Raw genomic sequence first — 25,498 nt, 5'->3', positions numbered from 1 at the left:
TTTCAATTGGTAGTCACACCTTGACTCTAGGCCTTTATTGAGTTCACTTCCTAGTATCCACCAACTTGCTAAGTGCGACGGAGGGACCTATATGATCTTGCTCTGAGCCTAGACATCCTCTTACCATACTAATTCCAGTGCCGACCACTACCCATCTGCGGGTGAAACTACCGTTCACATTGGCCATGCAATGTCCGATCGTTTGCTACTTCAAGAAGAGGATCTCAAAAATAAAACAAAACCCCTTGGAAAGAAACCAACAACTAAAGTTAGCAGTTGCCACGTCCTCGTGACATAGTTAACAGTTGCCACGTCCCTGTGACATCAGCATGCATAGTTCTTTGAATTGCATCTCCTATAATGTGCGTGGGTTATGCAATCACAACAAGTGGCGGCTAACCTGGCACTATGTTCATATATGTCAACCGGACATTGTGGTTCTTCAGGAGCATAGTTGACACGTACGGTTACGTACGATGGTTACACGTACGAAGACGTGCGGTACTAATCGAACTAAAATAAATTAGACGTATGTTGAAGTAACGTACGATGCAAAAAAATAAATCATATATTTTTCAGAGCCTTTAGTCTATTATGAGTAACTACTTAGTATTAAGTACATACAGCTTAAAGGAGATGTCTTACAAGTAAGAACATTAAAGATTTGGCCATGGACATTGGAAACGGCAATGTTCGAAAAAAGATGATCATGATTGCATTTGATTTCATAATTCATTACATAAGTAGACAGTCGAGGCTCGAGAGATACAAGTGACAAAAAGTAGTACAAAAAAACACAACTCATAGTCTCATGGCCCATGGGTGCAAACTTTAAAGCATAAAGAGAGAGTTCTAAGTGCTCATATCGCTCTCATCACCGGAGTTGTGGTCCGAGCTTGAGCTAGAGCTTGAGCTAGAGGTAGCTGCATCATCCTCATCACTACTTGCATCAGATGCACTAGATCCAAGACCATAATCTCCCTCACTAAGGATGTTGCCCTCATCATCAAACTCTGGCTCTCTAGGATCCGCAGGCCTAGAAATGGACACATTCTCCAAAGTGGTGTCCGCCATAGTAGATCCGCTACCCGAGCCTCGCCGCACATAGGTCCTGGGTGTCCGTGCCGACGCTCTTCCACTCCCACGAGCAACTGAAGTGAAAGCTCCTCTACCTGTAGTTGCCAAAGCTCGCACAACCACCTTCTTGCGGGACCGTGTGCGAGAGACACGGCGATCAATCTCCTCCAACTCCAAGTAGAGGTCTCGAAATATTTGCTCCTCCTCTGGATCGCGATCTTTGTTGAGACTCTTAAGAGTCTCAATGGAGAGTTTGCATTCATCTACATTCACCTATTTGTCATTTACAACATGCAAGAAGATTAATGGAGTTAGCAATTTGGCATGCCAAAAATATGAGCACATGATACATCATACATGTGAAAGCATAAATAAAGAGTATGATGTAGCCAACTCAATTACTTGCCTAGCCATTGACATCTCATGCATGGACCGCAACATGCGTAAATTGGAGCGACAATAGATAAGCCGCTCCAATTGCTTTGTACAAAGCTTGTTGCGGATCTTGGTGTGTATAAGAGAATACGCCGACCAATTCCGCTCACATGCACCCGATGAGCAATCCTAGAGCACATAGATGATAGAAGAGAGGCATGAGATTTGAATTGTGGGAATTGAGAGGTGACTTATGTCACATGAATTATGAATGTCAAATGATGACATGATTGAGATTATAAATTTATAATTTATGGTATGGTATTATGTATAATTATTAATATATATGATATACCTGTCCAAGAACCCTCAATGCCACCCTTTGAAGGTGAGGTAATTGATAGCCAAAACATTCCCACCAAAAAAAAGGCTTCACTAACGAATCCCTCTTCCAACACACCGAGGAAGCGAATGCCGTGCCTCTTTGGTCTCCATAGTTGAGCTCTTGGAGAAACTCTCCATGGTGTTCTTCATTGAGTATCTTTGGAAGGTACTTGTCGCGCTCCTCTTGAAGTGCTTGATCCGCAAAGATGGATGGCTTTTTGAAAGCCGGATGCAAGAGGGCGGCAAAGCCATGGATTGGTCGCCTCATCCAATCCCACCGCTTTTTAACAAGGAAGAGAATGTCATCTCTCTTTGGAGAGTCCTCCAACACATCACTACAAAGAGAGAGAGAAAGATAGTCAAGCATGGAAGGGTAGAACCGTAGATGGAAAAAGACAACTTACAATGTACATAAATCATAAGGTGAAATGTTTACCATGAACCATCGGGTGCTCCATCAAGAATGGTGGATCTCTCAATCTCCTTGTAAGCCTCCTCCATGAAGTGGTAAAGGAGACCTATGGTAGACCCTTCCATGTCGGTCATCCAAAGCACCTTATACAATGGAAATACCACCATGACAAGACCCTTGACCTCTTGCCAAAACTCCTCCTTCAAGCAAAGCCGTTGGATGGCCTTTGCATCTTGTTGGGATGATTGGGTCTCTTCTTCAATCCATGCTTTGAACTCATCCAAGACCATTGTCTTTTGCAAGTTGGTTTGCACATCATAGAGGCGCTCAAGGAGGAGCCACATAGCGGCAAAGCGTGTTGCGGAAGGCTTCTTCAACTCCAAGCCGGAGTAAGTGCGATATATCGCAAGTACTCTCACCTTTTTGTTGATGAAGTTGACGATGGAGAGGGCTTGGGATAGAATGTCCTTCACCCAAGGTAGGTCGCCAATGTCCTCCAAGAGGAGGTCAATGCAATGTGATGCACATGGAGTCCATACTATGTGTGGATACTCCACCTCTAGCTTTTTGGCCATGGAAGCACAATTGGAGGCATTGTCGGTGATTACTTGAATGACGTTGCTTGGACTGATCTACATATGGAGAAAGAAGGTGTCACGATTGTGACTATGTTAACAGCAATACATCTACTCCTAGTTGCAGATACGCGAAGTGCCATGCCAAGCAGAACCCCTACGCTTGGATGGTCACACCCCTTCGCCCAAAAGACGTGCCTCTTCGTCAAAAGCCACACTCCTTCGACGACTAGTCACACCCCTTCGCTCTACGGGTGCGACTCTTCGCCCAATGGTTGCAGCTCTTCGCCGAAAGGATGTGTCTTTACGTCTAAAGTCGTGTCTCTTCACCAAGAGACGTGTCTTTTCATTTATGTCTCTTCGTCTCCTATATAAGGAGCCTATTGTACTCAGTTTTGAACAAGTCATCAATCAATAAAAACACAGAGTCTTCTAAGTCTTGTTCTGAGTTCAGTTTCAGTTTCTTAAGTCTTAATCATGAGTTTAAGTACTTAATTAAGGATTAGCGACTAGAATCCTTATAGTGGTATCAGAGCAATTTTTTTTCCCAAGACCCGAAGGTTGTGAGCCTCTCACCCTTACCGCTACACTCTACCCCCTTTCCCGGAGTTACATGGAAGCAGAAGAAAGGTGGTACGCATGTGCATACGAGCATATGAGGTAACCTAAACCTTATTTCTCAATTCTGTAACAGAAAACTGAACACAGATAGGTGTGCGCGCGTGCACGTACCTGTGAATGGTGATGCTGGTGGCCCTGCTGTTGCCCTTTCGAGGGATGTACCCTTTGGCTGCCCCTTCGTGTTCACACCCTTTCCCGCCGGCGTGCGTCTACGTGCTCGCACCCCTTGGCGTATGATCTGCTGGCTGCCCTTGCCTTTTGCTGGCTGCCCCTTCTGATTGTTTTTGCTGGCACCCCTTCGTGGCCACACAAACACTCGCACCCCTTGCTAGTGGAGAGACTCACCCCTTGGGGTATCAAATCACACACGCCCAAGCAGGCAGCGTTTTTTTTCTCAAGCCGCAACTCACAGAAATTCTTACGCTGGCTGTTTTGGTTACGTAAAAAAAAGACCAGCAACGTTTCATTTTTTTTAACAGAAGCTATATCTCAAGTAAGTGGCCACTTAAAAAACCTCCAAGTGCGTGCCAAACTTGGCCGGCCAACCCCAGATTATTACTAACCAATATGAATGCACCCCTGGACAAAGTATTACTTGCGTAAAAACAATCCCCAGCATGACGTTTCAACGCAACAAACTACCTTTCGCCACTCTCCCACCCAACACAAGTGCTGGCAGTTTTGGCCTCTGGCAACTGCATTCTCGCGGCAGGTCCACACACTTGCTATGGCCGACAAGCACCAGTGGGCAGATTTCCGTTGCATCTCGTACATAGACGAGCTTCCCGACCCCGAGTTGTCGGCGTACTCTCTCTCGGCACCCGAACTCATAATCATTCCCGATACCCAGGAGCCGAAAGCGGAACCAGCACCCGAACCAAAAGTCGTCATAATTCCCGATTCCCTAATTCCAAAGCCGAAACTGTTCCAGACACAGTTTCTGCTCCTGAAGTATCAGTTTCCGCTGAACAGTCGACATGGCCGAATCACACAATGACGATGACAATATTTTACCCGAGGATCCAATAGCAGTTATTAAAAAGCAAATGATAGCAATTTCATCAGGTTCGCATCGATTCACACTCGCTTGGATCAGATGCAAATGCAAACCCCTTCTCGGAGTCGACCAACAACTTCTCGCACAATACATGCATCTTCTTCCGACGCTTCAGGGGTTGACCACAAAGAACCACTCAAACATAAGCCTTCGAAACCGAAATTTTCTCACCCAAAGCATGGTTTCTCAGAGACAATCAGACACAAAGTACCTTCATGCGAGCAACAAAATTCTCAGCATGAATATTCTTGGAAATGTTACAGTTCTAAGCAACCAACTTCTTATTCAAATCATCAGCAACAAAAGCAGCAATATGAAGCTTCCAACAGATCATCAGCAATATCAAGATGGGCTTACTTAGTGGCACATATATCCGACCCTAGTCGAGTACTCGGTCTTGAATGCTGTGACGCTGGACAAGTTCCCCCTCGCGAGCCATGCCCTACATTTAAGTCTTTCTTATCTGATGGTGGTAAAGTTGAAGATTTATTGATCCTTTCCTTGTGAAAGAGGATCCTTCAGAGGTCTAAGAGGCAACAGCTCCCTAGACCTCCCCCTTCTCAATTGGAAGCCTTAATACCCGCTGAGAAAGCTGAAGATTCAAAAGATTCCTGTTCTTATGTGACAACCAACAAGCACATAAACCCTTCTTTGACCGTGATCCAGGCAGGAAAATTCGCTCATCACCGCCCTTGCAGAATACAGTCTTTGTCTCTAAACAGATACCAGATGCTATAGTAAATGATAATTCTTCAAACTTGAAGACTCCAATCCTTGCCTTCAACAGTGCAAAGGATAAAGCAGATGCAGACTCTTGCAGCACGACTTCAGTCGCTGCAATTGAATCTTTGGACATAATTTGTTCCACAGATAAACCTTTACAAATGGATATACATTCAAAAACTACTCTGTCTCAGTCTACGACATCCCTTCAGGAGGATTTTACTGTTCCAGACAAACCACTGGAATACCTTATAGATTTCCAACCAGTGGTCATTACTCAACAGAAAACTCAAGTTAGTTTACCAATAATTTCACTCGAAGCAAATACAGATTCAATCTTTTCTTGGACAAAGCTCGAAGTTACAAATGACTTTGACAAAGACACTTATCAAGTTGCAGATATGATCAGTTTTCAGTTTGGAAAAATAGTCATGGTCAATAACAGTGCCATGACATGGGACTTAACAAAAAGAGCTTTGGATGCAGAAGCACAACAACAATACATTTCCTTCTCCCGGAGTTTCTACAACTACCCTGGGTTTTATTTAAAGAGGGAGGGAATGTCACGATTGTGACTATGTTAACAGCAATACATCTACTCCTAGTTGCAGATACGCGAAGTGCCATGCCAAGCAGAACCCCTACGCTTGGATGGTCACACCCCTTCGCCCAAAAGACGTGCCTCTTCGTCAAAAGCCACACTCCTTCGACGACTGGTCACATTCCTTCTCTCTACGGGTGCGACTCTTCGCCCAATGGTTGTAGCTCTTCGCCGAAAGGATGTGTCTTTACGTCTAAAGTCGTGTCTCTTCACCAAGAGACGTGTCTTTTCATTTATGTCTCTTCGTCTCCTATATAAGGAGCCTATTGTACTCAGTTTTGAACAAGTCATCAATCAATAAAAACACAGAGTCTTCTAAGTCTTGTTTTGAGTTCAATTTCAGTTTCTTAAGTCTTAATCATGAGTTTAAGTACTTAATTAAAGATTAGCGACTAGAATCCTTACAGAAGGGAAAGTGAGAAGAGCCAAGGCAAAAGACAAATAGTAGATACTTGAGAGTGGAATAAAAAATTTTACCTCTTTTATGGCTTGACGAATGTGGCGGTAAATGAAGGCACCCGTGACCTTTTTCCCCCTTGCTCCCGCATCAACCGCTTGCAAGAAGTAGGTGCCAAGAGGGCATGAGACAAGGATATTAATGATTCCCCTCTTCTTGCGGTCACTCCATCCATCGGTGAGAATAGAGCAACCATACTTTACCCATCCGGCACGCACGGGGTCAAGAGACTTGTCGATTCGTGCCCTCTCTTCATCAAGCTTCTTGGTGCGCATGTCATGGTATGACACTCCCGTCCACCCCTCACACGGACCAACCGCGGCAATAGCCTTCACCATGCGTTTCCAACGATCCGTGCGAAGAATATGAAAAGAGAGATTGCACTCAATGATGGTGCGTGCAATCTCTATCTCCGCTTGTCGTTGCCTCTCTTTGAGGAAAGACAATGGACCGGAAGTTTCACCCAACGTTTGTGCAAGAGTAGCTTGCTTTGGAGGCCGTCCACCATGACTTCTTTTGCTCTTCTTTGAGACGCTACCACACTCGGTGGAGGCCATGGTAGCGGCGCCAGATGCAACGGACATTGATGGAGAAGCATCCTCTCCCGAATCGGAGAGATCATGGTCGGGCGGAGCCACCTCCTCCGATGCCTTTGCAACCCCCTTGCGCGTCTTCAAGGGGAGATACTTTGCTTTGCACTCTTGGAGAATGTCGTCGGGGATATTCGGACAAGAACCCACTTCCCCTCCCATCTTGGTCAAGTGGATGATAAGGCGAGTGGAGCTTGAGGTCATGGTCTTCGGGCAATATTTGCAATACCATTTGCAAACATTTTGCTTGTTCTTCACCCTCTCAAAGTAGCGGCAATGCTTGTTGAAGGCTTCATGAAGAGCGGGCGGCATTATGGAGAGCTTGAGGGATGGGGAGTGATGAGAGAACTTTAGAGTAATGGAGAGCTTGAAGGAGATGGATGGAGATGAAGGGAGCTTAAGGAATAATGGAGAGCTTGAAGGAGATGAAGGGAGCTTGAAGGAACAATGGAGAACTTGAAGGAGATGAAGGGAGCTTGAAGGAATAATGGAGAGCTTGAAGGAGATGAAGGGAGCTTGAAGCCTTGATGGAGTGCCAAAGCTTGAAGCCTTGGCCCTTGATGAATGGAGAGAGCTTGAGGGAGCTTGAGTAGGGAAGGAGATGAATGAGAGAGCTTGAGGGAGATATGGAGAAGAAGAGAGGGTGGGCAACCTTATATAGGTTTTGAGGAGAGAGGGAGAAGAGGGTTAAAGAGAGAGCATGATTCAAAATTCAAATTCCATGTGCCATGGCCATGGCCCATGTGGCTTTGACACTTTGTGTGTGTGTGTGTGTTTTGGGGGGGGGGGGGGGGGGGGGGGGGGGGGGATGGCACATTGGCTTATAGTGCCCCAAGGGCCAAGGCTCCAAGGCCCCCAACGTTCAAGTTTCAACGTTCAAAAACTGCCAGCGCTAGGCGCTACAAAACCGGTGTAAAAACAGTCAAAAAATTCCGCCAACGGTCGTTTTTTTTTTTCCCGGACGGGACGGGACGGAACGGACGGATCGTTCCGTTCGACGGACGTGGACAACCCTGTTCATGAGCATAACCAGCATCAATTTGTAGGTAAGACCTCTTACCTTGCGGGCTACTGGATAGCTTATGCAAGCTCAGCCGGCTATTCTGGCGTGCTTATACTTGTTCGACACGAAATCTTCCCGGCCTTGGTTTTCAATGACCCGGCTCAGAGATGGATGGTCATCCAATGTATTGTTAATGGAGAAGTTTTTGAATTTGGAGGCTTATATGCATACACAGCTTCTGCAAATAGGGCACGGTTGTGGAGTGCTATCTCCTCTTATTGTTGGCGTTCTAATGCATTTCTTTGTGGGGATTTTAATAATGCACCTAACCTTGCAGATAATACTACTGGGCATTCTCACATGCTTCATATGGAACGGCAATCATGGGATCAATTTATGCTGACATGTAATGGGCTTGATTTGTGGCCCCTATCGCATGCGTATGATCCATGATTCACTTTTCAACATAATGCTCAATCTATGTATCGCGCTCGGCTAGATCGCTGGTATCTTTTTCACATGCAACAGTATGATGCCTTTGTATGCGAGCTGAGGATTGATTATGCTATGGGTCTTTCGGATCATTTTCCTGTATGCTTGAATCTTCGTTTTGGCTCTTTTGATGCCAATGATCGCCTGCCCAAGAAGAGGCTTTTGCATGTCAATAATGCTTATCTCAAGCAAGAGCCTTTTCGCGCTATGATTGTGGATATCATCCCGCCTTTGATCTTCCGGACGTATGTTGATATGGACATAGCCTGGTTCCGCTTTGTTATGCGTGTTCAATGTGTTATCCAAAATTATGGCAAGGATTATTTGTCACAATTAAGGGAACATGTTAATCAGGCGAAGGATGCTTGTAGCAGACTAATGCACTTGGCGAATCATTCTTCTCTTACTGACACTCAAGCGACTGAGTTGTTTTCTGCTCGTGCTATGTTACGGCACAATGATGAGAGGAAATTGGCCAAATGGCAGACTCCAGCTCAATAACAAGCTTTTGCAGATAAAGGATGTTCTGCTAAACAATTTTTCCAACATTTGCATCACTCCAGGCAGTCTCAAGCTATACGGAGAGTTAAATTACCGTCAGGGGAATGGACCTCCACTTTACAAGAGCTAGCACTAGCCCTACAGTCTCATTATGGCAAGATTTTTGAGGCCCCTTCTTCTCCCAAGAGAGCAACTTGCCAAACGCGTCACATGTTTGTATGACATGTTACTCCCATCCTTTCGATGCGGCAGGCTCAAGACTTGGAAGCTATTTTCACTGAGCCGGAATTGCATGCCAGCTTGCTTGATTTGGATCGATGGATAGCTCCTGGTTGGGATGGTCTCTCTGTGGAATTTTTCTTGTCCTTCTGGGATTATTTGAAATTGCCTCTGTTGTTCATGATGAATACAGCTTGGGAACAGCAGGAACTGCCCTCCTCTTGGAAAGGTTTGCTTGAGCTGATACCTAAGCATGCATTGTGCGAAGAATTCTCTCATTGGCTGCCTATTACACTTATGCCTGTGCTATATAAATTATTGGTAAAAATGCTAGCTAACCGACTCAAGTGCTTTCTGCATGAAGGCTTGCATCAATCTCAATACGGCTTATGCAAAATACACTCAACAGGATGTCTTGCTCATGCAGGTTGACTTTGAAAAGGCCTTTGATACAGTTCTTTTGAGATTATATTGCGGATACCATGCAACACTTGGGATTTGGGCCTAGGATATCCCATGTCGTGCTTTTCTTGTATGCACACAGCACTTCTGCGGGCTTGCTGAATGGATCTCTTACAGAATCTTGGCCTTTGAGACGGTCGGTGAGGCAAGGCTGCCCTTTGAGTGCTCTGCTTTATGCGATCGCTACTCACCCTTGTTTATGTATTTGGATTCCTTGACTTCTAGTGGCAGGCTACATGGTCTGATTTTACCTTCGGGACAGCAATTTGCTGGTCAGGCCTATGCGGATGACTCTTTGTTTATGCCTCGTAATCTCTATGATGATGTACAGAAAATTATGCATACTCTTCACTTGTTTGGATTGGAAGCGGGTCTCAAAGTTAACTTTTGTAAATCCAAGCTATTGCCTCTTAAGGAGTGTGACTGGCATAAGATATTGTGGCCTGGGGAGATTGTTCCTCCACATGTTCTGATTCGCCATTTGGGTTATCCATTGGGTTGGAATGTATCCGCTATGCAGAAACTGGATTGGATGCTCCAACGTTTACATTCCAAGTTGAATTATTGGAAATTGTCCACGTGGCCACTTCATGTACGTCTCAGGATTGTCCAATGCATCCTTGTGGCTTATGTGCAGTTTTACTTGCCTTTGTTATCCTGGCCTTGGTTGCGCTTGCAGTCCCTCATGTCCAATATTTTAGAGAATTTTTGGCAGACCTCGTCTACTAAGAAGGGTCTTCGGCTTCTCTCTATAGACAAGCTGTGTTCTCCCAAGCAGCTTGGAGGGTTAAATATTTTGGACTTGCGACGTCATCTTTTGGCTCGGAAAGCTATGCTGTTGCCAGTTTTGGTGGGGCAGCAGCAACCCTAGGCTCTCATGATCACACATTTGTGTACGCACATTGTCACCCCAACTTTTGGTCATTGGCAACCGACTTATTGGGATGTTGTTTTTGGAAGCTTGAAGGACACATTCTTGGATGTCCCTTTACTTCTTTTCTCATTGTTGATTGGAAAGTTGTCACTTCGCATTTGGCTTGGAATGGTCGACCATCCGCTGCGGGTAACTCTCTTCGTTTGGAGAGTCTGCATTGGAGTAGGGCCTTCGCTTCGACTTTGGTTCAATGGTCTCCTCGCCAAGCATATTTTATTGCCCAAAAAGGAATCAGTCACGTGCATCAGGTGCTTGATGACTCGGGTTATGTTATTTCGTTCGCTAATGCAGTGTCCCGCTTTCGGTTGGGTCCTCACTATTCTTCTCTCTGGCGGGAAATTCAAAGGATGCTTGCTGATCACTCATCCATTCCTCCTTTGGATGTGGACTCTCGCTTCTCCGATTGGAATCACGCTACTACTAGATTGGACTGAATCTCAGCTGGCAATGTATATGCTATCCTTCAGTCTGATATATGGATTGTGCATCATGCTAATTAGTTGTGGTTGCTGTCCAAGTCATCCTTGTGGTGGCAACACACAATGTCTCGTATTTGGCAGAGTCATCCACCTTTGAAGGAACGGGTTTTCTTGTGGCGCTGCTTGGTGGGAGCTCTACCCGTTGGCAGTGTGTTATATGCTCGGCATATTGCGCTTTCCCACTGCCCCAAATGCCTTGAAGCTGAGGAGACCGTGCCACACTTGCTATGGCGTTGTCGCCACTCCAGAGCCTTCATTCCGCAAGTGTCGACTGCTCTTCGACTGCATTTTCCTTCTGGCTTTTTTCACAGACGCTTTTGGGTTTTTGGGGTGCTTCAGTCATCACATTCTCAGTTTGCGATGTTCTTCACCTGGGTCAGATTTTGGACTCTGTGGGCCATCTGGCACCATAGGAACTCCTTAATGTTCCAAGGCACTTATGTTGACCCCTTCCCCTATTTCAAATCATCTCTTGGTCAAGCACTACATTTTGCTCATGACGTTGGAGACATCACTGTTGATGCCTATAGGATTTACTTTGACTGTTTCTAGCTTTCGGAGCCTCATAGTGCTCCGCTCTTGTATCCCTTTCCTTTCGTGGGTTTTCCTCGCTTTGAGGTTTCCCACTTGTAAAGTAATCAAAGCAGATTTACAAAAAAAGTGTGTACCCTGTGCAGGCTCTTCACAGCGTGCTGGTGGTTGATGTTTGATTTCGCTTGCACGCAGTCCTCTTGTCGTTTTGTGTGAGAGAGAGAAGTGTGAGTGTTTCTGTACAGCCAGCCTAGTATGTGTTTGTCTGTGTCAAAAGCAGTCAAATATCAAAAACCCCAAAAAAAGAGAGTGCGTGTGTGTGTGTAACCTTCACATGGATTCGACTAATCAGTGTATATACAAGCGTCGGAAAGCCAAGGAATCTTCGGATATGGATGTTTTTGGCCTTATCAAAGAATGTTTGCATGAGGACTTCAAGGATGCACGTCAAGCCTGGGAAGGATCCGCTCCCGTCATGGAAGTGCGCATCTCTATACAGGAGCTTATGGATCCTGTTGCTCAATATGCTCTTAACGCGGTGATTCTATTTTCCCCGGTTAGAATGGCTCAAGATGTAGACCAATGAGTTGATTTCCTACTCAAACGGCAAGCAATCCAAGGGGTTTACTTTGGTGCGCGAGGGTTCTATGAAGTCTTGTTGGCCGACATGGATGCTCTGGATGCTCTGCTTGAAATGTTTCCTCTTTTTTTCAATACCCAGATGACTCATGTACTGCCTTGGGCTCTCACCAAGGACTATCAAAGTCTCATTCGTCACAAGTGTCCCGTCTGGGTTGAGGTGGTCGACTTTCCTCGCACTTGGCGTCACTTTCTTCCTTTGTTGGCTACTCAGCTGGGCAAAGTCATTTGCCCTCCTAAGCTGGACGCAAACACTAACCGTTTTTGTATTCTGTGGGACACAAATATTCCCACACCAGCAAGTATTTCGATCGATTCTGGGGATCCAGTGGTTGGAAAGCGTCCATTCAAGCTTAAATGGGGCAAGTTTGCAAATTCTTGCTTCCCCTGTGACAAATTTGGTCATATGCAGTCTGAATGTCCAAAACCAAATTTGCAACCACCTCCTTCAGCTGTCCCTACTCCTCAACCTCACTCACCTCCCAAAACTTCTGAGGTTCAAACCAAAGGTGCTTCAACCTCCCCCCCGACAACTGGGGCGAATAAAGGCAAAGGAAAACAATTACAATTGTCTGCACTTTCTGCTTCTCCAAATATTTAAGACAAGGGAAAAGAATAGGTTTCGACCTCTCAAACTTGGTTCGTGCCCAAGAAACCCGCTAAAGCTGCTACAGCCCGTATTCCGGCATCTTCTCGTAATTATGTGCCCCCTTTGAAGAATGTTGTTCAGAAAAAACTCCCTTGTAATGACAACACTTCTTTGACTGAAGCTTGGGACAAGGTGGTTCGCTCTTACAATGAAGTTATTACAGGAGAAACCTCTTCATCGCAAGGTGCCTTTATTTTCAATCATCTGGATCCAGGTCTTGATCCACCTCCTCAGGTACCTACAACTGGAGAGGATGTGTCGATGGGCACTGGTACTTAAGTTTTCTTCCCTTTTTCCCGTTTCCTCGCCCACTGTATATGCCATATAGAATGCATAGTTCTTTGACTTGCATCTCCTACAATGTGCGTGGGTTATGCAATCACGACAAGTGGCAGCTTACCTGGCACTATGTACATACATGTAAAGCGGACATTGTGGTTCTTCAAGAGCATAACCAACATCAATTTGCAGGACAGACTTCTTACTTTGCGGGCTACTGGATAGCTTATGCAGGATCTGCTGGCTATTCTAGAGTGCTTATACTTGTTCGACATGAACTCTTCCCAACCTTGGTTTTCAATGACCCGATTGGGAGATGGATGGTCATCCAATGTATTGTTAATAGGGAAGTTTTCGAATTTGGAGAATTATATGCATACACACAAATAGGGCACGGTTGTGGACTGCTATCTCCTCTTATTGTTGGCGTTCCAATGCCTTTCTCTGCGGCGATTTTAATAATGCACCAAACCTTGCGGATAATACTACAGGCCATTCTTACATGCTTCATGTGGAACGGCAATCATGGGACCAATTTATGTCGACATGTAATGGGCTTGATTTGTGGTTCTTTTTGCATGCGACTGATCCAAGATTCACTTTTCAGCATAATGCTCAATCCATGTACCGCGCTCGACTAGATCGCTGGTATCTTTTTCACATACAACAGTACGATGACTTTGTATGCGAGATGAGGATCGATTATGCTATGTGTCTCTCGGATCATTTTCCCGTATGCTTGAAACTTAGTTTGGCTCTTTTGATGTCAATGACCGCCTACCCAAGAAGAGACTTTTGTACATCAATAATGTTTATCTTAAGCATGAACCTTTTCGTGCTATGATTGTGGATGTCATTCCGCCTTTGATCTCCCAGATGTATGTTGATATGGACATAGCCTGGTTCCGCTTTGTTATGCGTGTTCAATGTGTTATCCAGGATTATGGCAGGGATTATTTGTCACGATTAAGGGAACAAGTTAATCAGGCAAAGGATGCTTGTAGCAGATTAATGCACTTGGCTAATCATTCTCCTCTTACTGCCACTCAAATGACTGAGTTGCTTTCTGCTCGCGTTATGTTACGGCACAATGATGAGAGGAAATTGGCCAAATGGCAAACTCGAGCTCGCCAACAGGCTTTTGCAGATAAAGGATCTACTTCTAAACAATTCTTCCAGCATTTGCATCACTCCAGGCAGTCTCAAGCTATACGGAGGTGAATGAGCAGCAATCATCCTTTGAATCTCCCTCCAGAGAGGAGAACAGTGAAGACTCAACTGAAAGCGGGATACTGCATCAACGAACGAAAGAACCTAACCCGAGTCATCAATCACCTGATGGCTGATGCACCCGACAGATTCCTTTTTGGGAAAGAAAATACGCTTGGCGAGGAGACCATTGAACCAAAGTCGAAGCGAAAGCCCTCCTCCAATGCAGACTCTCTAAGCGAAGAGAGTTACCCACAGAGGATTGTCGACCATTCTAAGCCAAATGCGAAGTGACGACCTTCCAATCAACAATTAGAGAAGACGTAATGGGACATCTAGGAATTTGTCCTTCAAGCTTCCCAAAAACAACATCCCGATAAGTCGGTTTCCAATGACCAAAAGATGGGGTGACAATGTGCGTATACAAATGTGTGACCATGAGAGCCCAGGGTTGCTGCTGCTCCACCAAAACTGGCAACAACATAGCTTTCCAAGCCAAAAGATGACGTCGCAAGTCCAAAATATTTAACCCTCCAAGCCGCTCGGGAGAACACAGCTTGTCCATAGATAGAAGCCGAAGATCCTTCTTGCTAGAGGAGGTCCGCCAAAAATGCTCTAAAATATTGGACACGAGGGATTGCAAACGCAACCGAGGCCAAGATAACAAAGGCAAGTAAAACTGCACATAAGCCACAAGGATGCATTGGACAATCTTGAGACGCACATGAAGTGGCCACGTGGACAGTTTCCAATAATTCAACTTGGAATGTAGACGTTGGAGGCTGGAGCACCCAATCCAGTCTCGGCATAGCCGATACATTCCAACCCAGCGGATAACCCAAATGGCGAACCAGAACATGTGGAGGAACAATCTCCCCAGGCCACAATATCTTATGCCAGTCACTCTTTCAAAGGCAGTAGCTTGGATTTGCAAAAGTTAACTTTGAGATCTGCTAGGAATCCAAAAAAGTAAAGAGTATGCATAATTTGTTGTACATCGTCATAGTTATTGCGAGGCATGAACAAAGAGTCATCCGCATAAGCCTGACCAGCAAACTGTGATCCAGAAGGTAAAGTCGGGCCATGTAGCCTACTAGTGGAAGTCAAGGAATCCAAATACATAAACAAGGGATGATTAGCAATTGCATAAATCAAAGCACTCAAAGGGGAGCCCTGCTTTACCGATCGTCCCAAAGGCCAAGATTCTGTGAGAGATCCATCTAGCAAGCCTGCAAAAGTGTTGTGTGCATACAAGAAAAGCACGACACGGGATAGCCTAGGCCCAAAGCCCAAGTGTTGCATGGTATCCGCAATATAATCCCAAAGAAGCGTATCAAATGCCTTTTCAATCTTGACCTGCATGGCCAAGACATCCTGTCGAGTATATTTTGCATATTCCATTCCAATGATGAGATTCGCGAGGTTATGAGTAATTTGACGTTGTGGAATGAAGTCGTATTGAGATTGATGCAAGTCTTCATGCAGAAATCACTTGAGTCGATTACCAAGCATTTTTGCCATTAATTTATATACCACAAGCATGAGTGTAATAGGCTGCCAATGAGAGAATTCTTCGCACAATGCATGCTTAGGTATCAGCTTGAGCAATCCTTCTTTCCAAGAGGGGGGCAATTCCTACTGTTCCCAAGCTATATTCATCATGAACAATAGAGGCAGCTTCAAATAATCATAGAAAGATGAGAAAAATTCCTCAGAGAGACCATCCCAACCAGGAGCTCTCCATCGATCCAAATCAAGCAAGCTAGCATATAATTCCGACTCAGTGAAAACAACTTCTAAGTCTTGAGCCTGCCGCATCGAAAGAATGGGAACAACTTGCAATAGAAACATGTGACGCGCTTGGCGAGCTTCTCTCGTGGTAGAAGAAGGGGCCTCAAAAATCTTGCCATAATGATAGTGTAGGGCTAGTGCCAGCTCTCGGAAAGTGGAGGTCCACTCCCTGACGGTAATTTAACATTCCTCCTTTGGATGTGGACTCTCGCTTCTCTAACTGGAATCTGCTACTACTAGATTGGATTGTATCTCAGCTAGCAATGTCTATGCCATCCTTTAGTCTAATGTATGGATTGTGCATTAGGGTAATCAGCTGTGGTCGCTTTCCGAGTCATCCTTGTGGTGGCAACACACATTGTCTCGCATTTGGCAGAGTCATCTGCCTTTGAAGGAACGTGTTTTCTTGTGGCGCTGCTTGGTGGGAGCTCTACCTGTTGGCAGTGTGTTACATGCTCGGCATATTGCGCCTTCCTGCTGTCCCAGATGCCTTGAAGCTGAGGAGACAGTGACACACTTACTGTGGCGTTGTCGTCACTCCAGAGCCTTCATTCGGCAAGTGTCAACTGCTCTTCGGCTTCGTTTTCCTTCCGGCTCTTTTCACAGATGCTTTTGGCTTTTTGGGGTGCTACAGTCACCGCAATCTCAGTTTGCGGTGTTCTTCAACTGGGTCAGATTTTGGACTGTGGGCCATCTGGCACCATAGGCACTCCTTAATGTTCCAAGGCACTTCTGTTGATCCCTTTCCCTATTTCAAATTATCTCTTGGTCAAGCGCTGCATTTTGCCTATGACGCTGAAAACATCACTCTGGATACCTACAGGATTTACTTTGACTGTTTCTAGCCTTCGGAGCCTCATAGTGCTCCGCTTTTTGTATCCTTTCTTTTCGTGGGTTTTCCTCGCTTTGAGGTTTCCCACTATGAATTAATCAAAGCAGATTTACAACCAAAAAAAAAAAAGTGTGTGTGTGTCCACTGGAGTCCGGAGTGGCTGGCAAGCTTGAAGCGATAGGCAGCCCAACGGTGCTTGGGTGTGGGTTCAAGAGAGACAAGTCTCGGCTGTCTATCACCTTTGAAAGCAATGTGCCCCTGCCCTGTTTTGTGCCACTTGAGTGCATCTTTCCTTGCCACTTTGACACTTTCATGCCTCCAAAACTGTCCATTTCTCACCATTCTCTCGAGTTAATAACTAAGCCAAACTAATATATTTGCTGTGAGTGGCAACTAAGCAGCTAGCTATGTCATTTGAGCAACCATCTCATAAGCCATCATAGTGTAACATAAATCTTCTCCAGCAGTAGATAACAAGGATAAACTATTGCTCAAATCTACCCATGTCATGAACAATGTCACTGGGACCTACTTGCCTAAGTGCTAGTTGCATGGCTTTCACCATAGAAACTCCTCTTACGGGAGGCAGAAGCGAATGTGGATACTCTCTTGGTTACGAAACCTTCTCTACATCCATGCAAATCTCTCCCAAGACGGTCAAAACTCAATTTCAGTAGGTATGATTTAATTCAGGTGATAGTAGCTTGAATCTGCCCATGCTGTAATAATCATCATAGGAACTTCATTCATTTCAGCTCTCAGACATGCAGATGCCCTATAGTTGCTCATAAAACAATGCATCTCAACAAAAGGGACATTTCACTACTTCAGCCGCAGCTATGGAAGATGCGACTCTATCCAAGATTCGTGTACAAGCACTAGAATGTGCATAGGCAAGGCTCTGAAGGATGGCAGCTAATGTAGTCTCTAATGTACAGAGTCGTGCCTCTATGAGATAAGTGTATAGAGATAGCAAGAGACTGTAAACTTTACAGTAAAAAAACTCACATAAGAGGTTGTTTCTATGACATAGATCTGCACCTATGTATGCTTTCTAGATGCATGCACAAAAAGACATATAAATGTGTGTCTCTGAGAAAATGAATCTTTGATTTCTGTAAGCACAATTATACAGAAAAGATATAGACAGATTGAAGTAATCAACAGAATTTTACATATCACATTCGACACGAAGAGTAGTGCAAGTTTGCGCAATCTGAGCCCAGTCATGTGGTTGCAAAAGGACCAGCACCCTTGAAAATATCTGCATACCAAAAGCATGAGCAACATCAAGCGACTAGTCTAACCATCAAAGCTGTGTAAAAAAGATAAAGGGACCATTGGCCATAACAGAGAGCTTCAATTTATCAAACAAAAGATATGAGGACGCTGACTTGTGGTATAATGAATACCACAAGCTTCACCCCCACTCTAATTAAACATACTCCCCTAACAAAATTCTTGCAAGCTCATCCATAATAAAGGTAGAGCTGTGCCATCCACGATACACCTGAACCTCTAAACTGAGTGAGCTTTGAGTGATCTTTACTTTAATGACCAAAGAATTTCACAAATCCAAACAATACGACACTAGCTTCCAAAATATAGAAATCTGAGTTTTGACAGGATAACCTGTAAAAAGTATTTTTGTTCGAACACCTAATTATGGGTGCGAGCTGAGGTAGAGCATTGAATTTAGGAAATTGTCATCCACTTACGCCAAAGGAATTGCATGATATATACCTGTTTCCCATGATTGTGAAACTTGTTCTTGATGGTATTCTTATTCGACGCACGGTAATCAATACACATGTTCCAAGAGCCATCCTTTTGCACTAGAAGCACTGGGGAGCAAAAGGGTGAAGAACTAGGTTAAATCAGTCCTTTTGCTAACAGCTCCTCTACTTGGCTCATAATTTCTTTCTGTTAAGCCGCACTAACCCTGTAGGGAGGTCTATTTGGTGGGCTACATCTTGGCACCAAATCTATCGCATGATCCTCATGCCTCTCCGGCAGGAACTGAGACTGTAATGAATCAAAAACAATCACTAAACTCTCGCAAAAATGCTGGCCTTTCTTTATCTAACACGGATAAATTTGACTGACAATTATCTCAAACATCATGTGTAAAAATCAAGTACGCCGAAAGATGATTCTTAATTACAAAAGTGATAGCTGAAGCTGATATAATAGGGGCAGACTCCCCTGTAAGCTTTACATCCACGATGTGAGTTTTGCCCCTATGCGCAGGGTGACCTTTTTGTTGAAGACATCCAACACTCCATGTACACAGAACATCCATGAGATTCCCAACAATGCATCACACCCTTCCAGTGGCATGATATAAAACTCCTTTCTATCCACATACGACTGAATATGCAGACGCGGCTTTCCAATGATGGGAGTGACACACTTTGAATGGCCAGGACATGCCAAACTTGCCTCTATTGTGTACCCCATCTCTTCAACTTTGATGTCCAGTTTGCCTTAGCACCTAGATTAAGGAAAGTAAGCGTTGTCTGAAAACTAACTTTACCCCACGCTCTGCGTAACTCACTGGCATCCGAGTTCGGCCTATCGCCCACCATATCTGGCACTAAACATGTCCAGGGTTTGGGCTTCTTCCCTTTCTTGTCCTCTGGCCTCTTCCTCTGTGGACAATCTGTAGCAAAATGACCAAGCTGCTCACAAATAAAGCATTTATTCTCAACCATTAAATCCTTCTTCTCTTCGAATGACTTCCGCACAAAAGGCTTCCTTTTCTGTTTCTTAGCTTCTCCTGCAGATGTCTCGGATGAGTCCTAAGATTTCTCTGCCTTTTCTGACCCTGGGACACTCAGGAGTCGCTTTTACAAAGGGCTTCTTTGCTGAATTTTTCTTGGGCTAGGACGTTTTGGTTCCCTGGTGCCATATTTGCCTACTAGTCAGAAAAACCAGCTATACCACAAGCGGCCTATGGCACCCCAAACTAGCCCTGATTGCACTAAAACTCTTGTTGTAAGCCGATATTGTTGTACATGGGGTTTGGCATCATGCCTTGCATACCCCCAAACATTTGTTCCTAGCATGTAGTGCTGGTTTCCAGGCGCATAACCAACCATGCTTTGAAACACAGATCCACCCCCGAAGGATGTACCGTGGTTGTTGAAAATGACATTTGGGCTCTGGAAGTGGCTAGCTGAAGTGGTAAAGCCTGTGGAATTGGCATCCAAATCACTTGTTCGTAAATAGAAAGAGTTTGTCTTGGGGCTGAGTTTGTCTTGGAGCCCCAATTGACTCCGCAACATGCGAGTGCTCCCAGCCCTGTTGAGATACATAAGGAACCTGGGCTTGAGCCTCAATGGGCTCTACTGCATGAGATAGTCGCCTTGTCTACTGTGACAATAATGGCGCTTGCAAAAATTCCACAAACCTTTAAGTACTTAATTAAGGATTAGTACCTAGAATCCTTACAGTTCTTCTAGGAGGACAAGTGGCAAAGACACTTGTCAGCAAGTCTAACAAAGTGACAAATGGCGGGACACTTGTCACAGAAGGTGGACACTTGTCGCCTAGTGCTTCAACAAGAGGGACACGTGTAAAGAACACTTGTCACACATGCATCGACCTCTTGACATGTGGCCGGACACTTGTCCCCATGCTACCTAGCTCACCCTTTTTGTTCATCAAACAACCCCACCTATAAATTCAACCCTTTTACCCTCATTTTAGGCATCATCTACTTGCTGAATTTTCAGTCTACCATTAGCCCAAGAAGTCTATGCTACTTCCATCATCTCCCTCTACCCTCAAATCCTCTTCAAGTAGACATCTCTCTCTCTCTCTCTCTCTCTCTCTCTCTCTCTCTCTCTCTCTAGCTTGATGATTTCAAGGCAGCAACCCTGCAAATCAGAAAATTCAGCCCTACTCTTGCTTTTTCTCTTACCAGGTATAAAACCAAGAAGATAGACTACTTTGCTACCCCAAGAAGCAACTGAATTCCTCTTGTACATATGTTGGAAATGTCTTTTATGTTGTTTGTTTTCATGCATGTGCACATTTGCATCTAGCATGATGTACGATCGTGAGTCTTCTTTGACTTACGTTCAAGTTGATTGTAACTAAGCCCAAATCCTAAGGGACTTGATTTGGGCAGAAATACATCTCCTTCAGGGAAACGGGGGGGGGGGAGAGAGGGGGCCATCTTTAACGCTCAATTTGTCTCTTGTCTCTTTCTTGTGTTGTGTGCATTTGTCACTCTTGTTTATTTTGAAATATCGAAAGGGGCGCCAATCTTTGCGGCCAGTCTCTCTAGGTATGGCGGGCCGTGTCGAACTATGAAATAAGTGTGAAGTGTTTTAAAGTGATTCTCTCTCGTGTGTCGTGCCAGATTCCAAACTTGGGATGTCCAAGTTTGTTACAGTGGTATCAGAGCTCAGTCGATTTCTCTTCTATCGAAAAATCCGATCCCTTTTCTCGCAACGCGCATGGATTCTGGCGAGAATCAAACGACGACTACTGCCACCTCGGGAACGGGAAATTCGAATGGATTAGCAGACCAAGAATACGGGCTACCTCGGCCTACACAGTATCAGATAATGGAGATGCAACGTCAACAACAGGTTGATGAGTGCACAAAACAGATACTCCAGTTTGCAAAGGATCCACAATATGCCAAATTTTTGACCCGGCACCCGATTGATGAAGTACATACGCATTGGCAGAAAGCCATTGACTCACCAATAAAATTGGCCCTCAAGAAACCTCTTACCCCAAGGATGTTTACTGAAGAAGAACTTGATGACGTCGTCGAAAGACGAGTCAACCAACTCTTGGGGGCGAAAAAACTCGAAGAAACACAAGGGGATTAACTACCCCGGTTATTTGGGCCGTCAATTTTCTTTTGCAAGTGCAAGAAAACAGAAGAAGCATGTACGCTTTGAAAAACTGCCCAGTTCATCCTCTTCTGACAGTTCGGATAGCTCTTCCTCTTCCAATTCGAGCGAAGAGGACAGAAAGGGCAAGAAACAAAGAAAGACTCAGAGATTTGGATAGAACAAGAAGAAGGCAAAGAAGAGTAGATCTCGACCTATTTTTGATTCTTTTGATGAGAATTCATCCTTCTCTGAGAGTTCGGACTTCGATGACCACATGTTCTATTCAAAAAAGAAACACTTTCACAGAGCCAACCAATATGATTTTCTCAAGGACAAGGGCAAAAAGACCAAGGAATTCAAGGAAGGTGGACAGCCAATAAAGTTTGAATCCTTTTCAAGATCCCCAAATGCTCCCAAGGCGTTAGCCTTTATTCAACAGTTTGACATAGCATTCTCTACTTAGAGCACTCCCAAATCAGGAGGGCAACATCATTCTTAAAAGGAAATGCACGAACGTGGTGGTCCACTCTTCTTTTACGGAAAGAAGCCCCTAACAAGTGGTTAAAATTCAAACGGCTCTTTATTTCTTCTTGGCTGACTCAGGAGTACGAACGAGATGTGATAACCGTTTGGAACCATCTTCGGTTGACCAAGGCTGACACTTTGGATGCTTATTGTAAGAGATTTTGGGATGCTTTTCTACCGGCCTCTTCTTTTAATAAGGTTACTTTTAAACAACAAATCGAGCGGTTTTGCTTTGGACTTCCCAAAGAGATCCGAGATTAATGCCTTGAGCAGAAGTCTGAGTCTATACAACAATCGATGGGACATACTAAGTAGGGATTTTCAATGCATTCGGGTAATCTGACTTACCCCACTGATCGAATTTCGACATCCAAGGACCGGACAGAATTCACCAAATGATAATAGAAGACGTAGGAAGTTTCAGAAAAAGAAGGATGTACAACCCCGATTGACCGAGGAACAAAGATCGGATTATCTCAAGGAGGGGAAGTGTTTTGACTGCAGAGAACAAGAACACATCTCTGCAAGGTGTCCCAAAACGGCTCAGCGAGGACAATCGGAAGATAGGCCAGAGAACTCCAGAGCAGCTAAAGAACATGGCAGAAAAGATGAAAGCAAGACTGGTACCAGATTGTATGGGGACCCAGACAGGATGTTGCCATTACATCTATCATTGGCAAACTTCGTTTGCATTGTCAAGGGTATTTAGGGCACGAGGACATTTACATCATGCCCTTGAAAGGGTGTAGCGTCCTCCTAGGAATCCCTTGGTACCACAAGAACAACGCTGTGGTTGACTATCGGACTAAGAAAGCAACTTTGACGAATGAGAAAGGCAAAAAAATTGTGCTTGATGTAAAATTGAAGGGCGAGTCCGTCCCTATTGTATCGGCTTCGGCAATTTCTAAATTAATGAAATCCAGTCTTTTCGTTTACTCGATCTACTTGAAAGAATTGAATGATTAACAACGAACCCATAAGTCTAAATGGAACGACAAGAATTTCTGCGCATACAAGCTGATTACTTCTTTAAAGGCCTACCGGGTGAGTTACCTCCACCTCGTCTTGAGGACCATACGATTGATTTGATTCCTAGAAGTACACCACGAACCGGCCACCTTATCGAGTTAGCCGAGCCCCGAATAAAGAAATAATGAACCAAGTTAAAGAACTTCTAGAAAAGGGTCTCATCCAACTTAGCACATCACCTTATTGTTCTCAGGTTTTGCTAATACTAAAGAAAGACGGATCTTGGAGAATGTGGATTGTTAAATTTACGTTTTTCTTTTTGCTAGGTCAGATTTTGGGTTCTGTGGGCCATTTGGCACCATCGCAACCTTTTAATGTTTCAAGGCACTAATATTGCCCTATTTCAAAATGTTGGTCAGGCGCTGCATTTTGCTTATGATGCTAGGGAGATTACTCTTGAAGCCTACAGAATTTACTTTGACTGTTTCTAGCCCTTGGAGCCTCATAGTGCTGCGCCTTTTGTATCCTTTCTTTTTGGTGGGTTTTCATCGCTTTGAGGTTTCCCACTTGTAAATTAAATCGACAAGATTTACAAAGAAGTGTGTGTGTGTGTGTGTGTGTGTGTGTGTGTGTGTGTGAGAGAGAGAGAGAGCCTAGCGATTTAAAATTAGACTATTCAAGCTGAGTGAGAAACTTTTCCTTGGAGCATTTTTAGGAACAGAGGATTCTCCTGCAACAGGCGCAATTCTAGCTATTTGAGAGCAACATGTGCCCGGAAAAAATATCCAAAGTGACAAGATCGCGCGCGCTCACACACTCTAGCTCTCAGACACAGGTGGGCATACCTCAGTGGGCAGACTGAGTAAGGTAACACTACATGGAGAGCACTTCGATTCGGATTCCATTCGCCACAAAACACATCCAGTTTTGAATTTCAAAAGGTATTTGGCCGAGAGTTGAACCTAATATGTGTGCCCCAGAAAAAAAAAAAGATAATTGAGTAGATTCTTATCACCCAAGTGTTATGCCATTTCCCTCTTGATAAGAGATCTTGAGTTCAACTCTCCTCCGCGGATAGATCTTTAAGGTCTCTTTGGGATAGTTTCTTACGACGTTAAAACAATCTTCTTCTCGAGTGTGTGTGTGTGTGTGTGCGCGCGTGTACGCTCTAATAAAAAGAGGAAAATGGTATAACCTTTCTATCACCCAAGTGTGGTAGATTGGTTATGCCATTTCCCTCTTGAAGAAGAGGTCTTGAGTTCAACTCTTCTCGTCGGATAGATCTTTAAGGTCTCTTGGAATAGTTTCCTACGACGTTAAAACAATCTTCTTCTTCTTCTTCACCTCTCTCTCTCTCTCTCTCTCTCTCTCTCTCTATATATATATGTATATATATATATATATATATATATATATATATATATATATATATATATATATATATATATATATACACACACACACACATGTGTGTGTGTGTGTGTGTGGGAGCCCCTCTCTTGTTTTCTATGTAAAATTTGTGGGCTTTGTCCTGAAGTCACCATGGAGCATGTCCCTAATCTTTTGAGCATCCTAAGTGGCATATGGCATGTGTAGCATTGCCAAAAGAGGCTTTGGTGATAGTTAACTCCATGTGGAGCATTTCTAAAGCATAAAATCACATGTTAGACTTGAATAAAACCCCCCTAAACATGCAAATTTGAGTTTGGCTCTTAAAATAGGTTGTTCCAAGTTGTCATGCATGAGGTAAGCATATGCTACCTCCTTTGTGCTACTTAAGCGTCAATTTTGTACTCATCTTCATCAAGAAATCAAGTTCATTTTGTATCTATACTCTAGCCAGTTTCCATTGATCAATTAGCATGTTATTGATATGAATGCAACTCTATTTCATCAACCCTAAACGTAACATATGGTATTAGGCAGATGCTAGTGATTAGTACCTCCTAATCACATTATAAATCTTAAGCACAATTTCCATATGCTAGATCTCATGAACACCCTCTCTTGCTAATTGTGATTGCTAATTAGGATTGCTTTTGCATTGCATATTCGAGTTGCATTAATCTCTTTCGGAGGCTTGTTAATGATGGCATACGTAACCCTTTGAGGATGTGCCACTACAGACATTTTTGAAACCGATGAAACGAGATTTGCATTAAACATTTGAGTTTTCTCTTATTAAACTTTTGCATTGGCATTATCCTCCTCTACTTCAACTTTCCATAGAGCCCTCAAACTATTTAATTGAATGTC

General features: G+C 44.2%; 2 protein-coding genes across 3 annotated transcripts in view; both read right to left on the bottom strand.

The window, feature by feature from the left end:
* LOC147439123 (uncharacterized) overlaps positions 1-24,221 on the bottom strand; it is a 107,486-nt gene extending 83,265 nt beyond the window's left edge. Inside the window, exons 1-2 of one of the 2 annotated variants that reach the window (XM_086484249.1) lie at positions 24,088-24,221; positions 18,068-18,156 (exon numbers count right to left, since the gene is read on the bottom strand). In XM_086484249.1, the coding sequence (XP_086340375.1) occupies positions 18,068-18,156; positions 24,088-24,147 (149 nt within the window). In that variant the 5' untranslated portion in view covers positions 24,148-24,221. The remainder of the gene's footprint in view (positions 1-18,067; positions 18,157-24,087) is intronic. The other variant, XM_086484250.1, reaches the window with a different exon arrangement.
* Positions 853-7,184, bottom strand: LOC147439124 (uncharacterized). Its single transcript, XM_086484500.1, has 4 exons — positions 6,303-7,184; positions 2,273-2,880; positions 1,808-2,171; positions 853-1,350 (listed from the first exon to the last, which is right to left on the bottom strand). Exons 1-4 carry the CDS (start codon positions 7,182-7,184, stop codon positions 853-855), a joined length of 2,352 nt encoding a protein of 783 aa, XP_086340626.1.
* Positions 24,222-25,498: the final 1,277 nt, after the last annotated feature.

This window comes from Adiantum capillus-veneris, chromosome 16 (assembly GCF_014529385.1).
Source record: "Adiantum capillus-veneris isolate H3 chromosome 16, ASM1452938v2, whole genome shotgun sequence".
NCBI lineage: Eukaryota > Viridiplantae > Streptophyta > Polypodiopsida > Polypodiales > Pteridaceae > Adiantum > Adiantum capillus-veneris.
This window is presented reverse-complemented; position numbering and strand designations above follow the sequence as displayed.